The sequence below is a fragment of the Cydia splendana genome, chromosome 1 (genome assembly GCF_910591565.1).
Source record: "Cydia splendana chromosome 1, ilCydSple1.2, whole genome shotgun sequence".
NCBI lineage: Eukaryota > Metazoa > Arthropoda > Insecta > Lepidoptera > Tortricidae > Cydia > Cydia splendana.
In genome coordinates, this window is record NC_085960.1 from 21,425,960 (window position 1) to 21,432,095 (window position 6,136).

Sequence of the window (6,136 nt, forward strand, 5' to 3'; positions counted from 1 at the left end):
CAATTTAATCGTTGTCATGACCTTGCCTACTATATTTGTGGTCAGAAATTCAGGAAGAGCCATTTCTGCCTGCCGCATACTACGGTCCACTAAAAATTCAAGGTAACAGTAATAAATAATAATACATACATATAGGCCAATCAAATTAGATCAAAAACAGTTTTGAGGATTAATTCCCAGCAAGCTGGAAATCGTCAACACCTCCTGGGATTGAGCAAATTCGGATTACATACATAGCTTGCTGGGAATTCATTCTTCGAAAAAATCTAATTTGATTGGCCTAATATTGATTGATATTGAGACAAAACCGGGTTTTCATAACATCCGGATATTCTCGGGTTATTCCCGGTATAAGTTCCCACCAGGTTGTTACCAGTGGTAATCGCTGAGTAAAATAATTCCCATTGGTGAGTAAAATAATTCCCACTAGTGGTTTTTTTCCTCAGTGGTTCCCAATGGTAAAAAGTGGGAACTAGCGGGACTAACCAACATTCTTGTGTTTATTATTTTTAGGTCCATGCTTCCTACCTAGTGTTACAATTGCTCCAACACACGAAAACAGCAGAAAAATATCTGACTGAAAATCTGGATGCTCATGTTTCAGTATAAGATTCCCGGCTAAAGTGCCAATCTGGAAATACGTAATAGGAATATAGTAATGTACACACTTTATAAATACCAGTATAAATTTAATTCGATAGGGTGACGTGACGCGCTTGCGTTAAGTGTCAGTTGTATGGGATTTTGAGTTTCATAAACGTCCCGCTTGGCACGCTGTTCAAAATCCCATATAAAATAGACATAAGTGACATAACGCAAACGCGAACGCTCGTCACGCTATCGAATGACATTTACAATAGGGGTTCTATGCCTATACCTAACCGACCTAACTAACCCACCACTGAACTATTATTACTACGTATAGAACCGGCAAAGAGAACGAGTTTTAGAGCCATAAGTTGTTGACGGCCTATAGTAGGAGCGGAGAGTGAATCTCGCGACCTAAAAGCGTAAGCACCATGAATTTCCCGGCGCTTACGACGTATTTGGTCGCGCGGTACAGGTTGTGTTTGCGACAATTTCATTATGTTATCTTATGTTATGTTTTATGTGACCAGTTATGTCTATAGTCCCGGCTTCGCAAGAGTTAACAAATTATACACCTAAACCATCCCCAAGAATCACTCTATTGAAAGGTGAAAACCGCATGATAATCCGTTCAGTAGTTTTTGAGTTTAACATACAAACACACAAACAGACAGACGCGGCGGGGGACTTTGTTTTATTAGGTGTTGTGATAGTGATAGTAATAATTCAATGCTGATGGCAGAACTAAATACTTACGTTTCTCACAGGTATATGGGCAACCACTTCAAAATGTTTCTTCAAAACTTCCAAGTACCAGAAATCATCATTCGTCTTGCTTAATACGTTGAATAAGTTTAAAGTGTCGGTTAGGGTTGTGCTTGCCCCAAGAACTAAGTTCACGTCCAGAAAGTGCGTGCGTAATTCGGCCACACCACTTATATCGACCAGAACTTTGGGGAAAAACTTTATAGGATAAGCTCCTGTAAGAAATATCATAATCGTTTTTAGGGTTTTTTTGCACTTCCGAAGCGATTATTTTCCAAAATAATCTTAAACAAAAAACATTTTTTATACTTTGAGGGGCCCACAGATTAGCAGTTCGCCGGACGATATCAGCCTGTCAGTTGTTTGGAGCTGTAAAATTTTGCATTTAACTGACAGGCTGATATTGTCCGGCGAACTGGTAATCAGTGGGCCCTTTTAAAGTGGTTTTTCAAGAACTAGTATCCTTCGAGCAACACCTTCCGACACGTCGGAAGGGAGGAACCAAAGCGATATCTTGCCGTACAAATCGTTCTGCCATTTTTTACGGGGGGAAATGTGCAGACAGTCGCACTTCTCACTCACTACATACAAAAACTATAATGACGACACAAATAATAGTAAATGACCATACATCGGGGTTTTCGGTGCGGGAATCATTTCGTGTATTTATAACTTTGTTTATTGTAAAATAATTACCAAACTATGAATTAAACGTACGTAGTAAGGTCCAAATGTGCTTAGAAATGTTAAATTAGTATCGTTTTTTACAGTTTTTACCTGTTATTTGGCTAGTGTAAAACATTCCCGCACCGAAAACCTCGATGTTTGTAAATGACACACGTCAAAGACAAATCTTGCACACCTCTATCTCTTTTTACGTACGGATGAGTCACAACACGCACCGTAGTTGTGTGCATGCCCAGAGGGGCATGTGCTTCGGCAGAGGGGTAATAGTGCGAATGCTGACTCCCTTCCCGATGTTGCTCGAAGTAGGTGCCGTATTATGTGCTACACGTTGCGTTGACTTTACCAAACCTAAATTTTATATCCTTTTATCTTCTAGCGTCTTACAAGGTATTCATAAAGTGGTCACGGTGGGTGACGAGTCACGACTTCACGAGTGTTTGAACGAATTTTGCTACGGACCGTCTATGTGCACTCTGGACGAAACCTGAGACTTACCGTAAAAACTAAAACCGGAATTTCGTTATCTGTCTCTCTATCGCTCTTGCATATATATTCCGGCGACAGAGAGGCAGATGAATAAATTTCGGACTTCATTTTTCGCAAATGATATCATACCTCTAGAAGTATTCCCCGCAATCAACATGTAGTTATCATACCCTTGAACGTCATCCAGCGCCTCAAATATCGCTTTAATATTGTTAACTCGAAACCACACTTTATCATCAGAAATCAATATCTTCTTGGTCACCGAATCATCATTGCTCGTCGTGACTTTTGCATTTATTAGACACCATTCTTCTTCGTCATCTTCACAGGTCCCACCGCACTTTTTACCTGATTTTGTACAGATTAAATTATCAATGTCTTCAATATCTTTAATCTTGTTTATTATTTTCGGGTCGGGGTCTACTGCAAATGACTTGAAGGCCTCTAGAATGGGTCTGTAGCCGGTACATCTGCATAGATTGCTGCCGAATGATTTTTCGATCTCTTCTTCTGATAAATGATGTTCTGAACTTTGTATCAAGCTAAAAGTAAAGAAAAGCCTGTAACTTAGGTACGGAAGAACGGATATGACGAAACAGTAAGAGCGTTTACACATTGGCCGATACGATATCGGATAGGAGGATTAATATTGACGATTCCGGTCTGCGTCGACGGGCATCGGCCGGACAGTCCGTGGTCTTAGGGCGAAAACTAACGACTCTCAACTGCTAGTATGCAGTTGGCGACTACATACTAGCAGTTGAGAGTCGTTAGTTTTCGCAGACTGTTGCCACCTCTTGCAGCTGGCCATTGCCGGCAGGCAATAATTGTTTATGTGTATAGACGTTATTGGTCCGGGACGGCAGGCCGAGGAGAGGGGAAAGGATCGGCGAATCCCAGACACCGTGCGTAAATGCATTCCCACTCCGTCAAAAAAAAAAGGCCGCTTGATAGGACCTGAGACTGCAGGCGAACTAGTAATCTGTGGGCGCCTTATAAGTTTGCGATGGATCCGATAAAATAATGTTTTAATATAGATATAAACTTACCTATACATACTCATAACGAAACCAGGGCTGCAATATCCACACTGAGAGCCGAAATAATTGTTAAGTCTTTTCTGGATGATGTTGTAACCTTTCCTTCTGCTTCCTATGCCTTCTATAGTGGTGATATCCCATCCTTCACATGATAATACTGCTACGAGGCACTGTGAAATATTACTACTTATAACTAGTGTATATAGGCACAGAATAAATAATAGTACTTGATACATAAGGTTCACTTCACTCTCTAACAAAACGCGTCTATTACGAAGATATGACCGCTAGGTGGCGCAAGCGCGAGCAGGTGTCCGTTGCGTAGCGGTGCGCGGCAACTACTATGGCTAGACACCAGAATTGGTGTGGGCCTCATGTACTTGTAGCGACGCGACTTAGATTTTTTGAAGAATTTACTCCCAGCAAGCTCAAAATCATTTTAATACATTTATTTGGTCCTAAATGAGTGTTATCCGAGTTTTCGCAATCCCAGGAGGTGTGCATAAATGTTTGCTCTTTTTCAGTTTTTTGCTTATGCAACTAACTAGTGGCCCATACATAAATACCTTAAAACTTAGCATACCTACGTATTATAAAAAATATATTTATTGATACTAAACTCTACAAAATGCGATCAATAACGATACGCAACCCAGCATCATACTGCTTTAATATGGCGGAAATTAATAAATCCGGTATTGTAATTATGCATATTAACCTCGCTTTTGTACATATGTTAATTAGTTAATAACTCTAGATCCCCTTATTACAAGAAACGTTTTACCATTTCACGTATAATAGGCACGACCGGAGCAGCTAGTTTAGCATAATCAATACGGTTAATTGCATAGATGTAGGAAAATAATTACAATATCCTAAAGCGGAAAGCTCCATGTATACAAGAACTTGCATGCAATATTCAATACATTGCTAACTACAAAGTACAATGAATTCAGTCGATCGACCAAATAAGGTGGTGGTACGGTGCTCGACGCGGTCCCAGTACATGTCAACTTGAAACTTAAGTCGTATTTATTGGGCATTCCCATGTCGAGCACTAGTACCACCACCTTAAGGTTTTGTAACGAAAATTGCATGCAAGTTCTTGATCCGTCTAAAAGGGGTTTAACATGTACAATTGGCATCAAAAGTACCGTATCGCACGTTTAAAAGTATCTGCAACTGTTTTATTGTTTTACATATAGAGACATATCTCTTTTTGTTTAGATATCAGAGATTAATAGAGAGTAGATTAGTAGGTATAGTCGGATGGGTTTAAAATGTCGGTATCGACTTGAGAGACTACCTGACGATGAATGACTCAAAGGTCCAAACTAATCCGCCAGAATTTTTTTTCTGAGCGCCGGGAGCTCGTACTTTGACCCCACCTCCCCCCTACCTGACGCGGAGTTCAATCTGGCTACCGGGCGTTTTGGGCTGAGGTGGACGTGTATTACATTCGTACCAAATGGCATTGCTGTACTCCAAAATGTCATACTGCTTCCCAATAGAAAACGGACTATAAGTACACATGCTGATATTTTGTCATGGTCACTGAGCCTTTTACTAAAATTGCAGTAAAATTGTGAAGTACTGAGTTATATTAAATAATATATTAAGAATGCGTCACAAAACCTGAACCTGACGACACTCCTCGGTATCGAGTGAATTTTCCGACTTAAAATACGTGAGTGACCCGTTCTAAATATATTTAATATGTCTGTGTCTCACGGAAGTTTTGTTATTAAAACATACTGAGTTAACAGATAAAGTGATGATCTCGCCGGTGCCTGGACGTTGCACGCGCGCATTGACCACACAGGCGCCGCAACCGCCCTCCAGGCACATGTACTTGGTGCCGCGCAGGTCCGCGCGCCGCCTGATGTACTCATTGAGCGTTGTGTCCACCGATACCTCGGGACCAGCTATGGAATAATAAATGTTAAATTAAATACATTTTCTATATAATACTGACCAAAAGGTTACCTACGATACAACTAAGAATTCAGATCAGATCTTAGAATTCAGTAAAAAGTTCAAAATTACCACTGTATTTCCTTCCGTTAATTGTAAAATAGATTCTGTCCATTTTACGTGCTACATCAGCTAAGTCTTCTATAATGCACAGACGTTTATAGACTGACGGATCAGACAATTACAGGCTCTGCAATCTAACGATACAAATTCAACAATTTACATATTTTTAAGCAATTAGGTAGGTGTATTCCGCCGCATACGAATAATTACGCGATTTGAACATTTCAATGAGGTTGCCTCATAGGCTGTATCAGGGACGAAGCCAAAACGGTTGAGGAGAAACTATGAGAAATGAGGGCCGCGAAAAACGAAAATTTACGCGATTTACCCAGTGTGATCCTGCAACCCAACCCTAACCTTCACAAACATACAACGAGGTCTTTAGCCATGCAGGCCCGACTCGGAATCAAGGACTCCAAGCCAATGAGTGTCGCGCAGTTGGGGTTCCTAAGCAACACCATCCTACAAAAGACTGCGACTGTGGAATTGGACGAGGGACCAAAATTCAAGGGTTACTCATACAAGCCAGGCTG

The 6,136-nt window shown here is 40.7% G+C and overlaps 1 protein-coding gene across 1 annotated transcript; it reads right to left on the reverse strand.

Annotated features, from left to right (window-relative positions):
* Positions 1-481: 481 nt before the first annotated feature.
* On the reverse strand, positions 482-5,655 carry LOC134798206 (uncharacterized). Its single transcript, XM_063770573.1, has 6 exons — positions 5,616-5,655; positions 5,322-5,491; positions 3,576-3,736; positions 2,656-3,068; positions 1,345-1,568; positions 482-631 (listed from the first exon to the last, which is right to left on the reverse strand). The coding sequence occupies exons 1-6, from the start codon at positions 5,653-5,655 to the stop codon at positions 482-484; spliced, it is 1,158 nt and encodes a 385-aa protein (XP_063626643.1).
* Between the last annotated feature and the right edge of the window lie 481 nt (positions 5,656-6,136).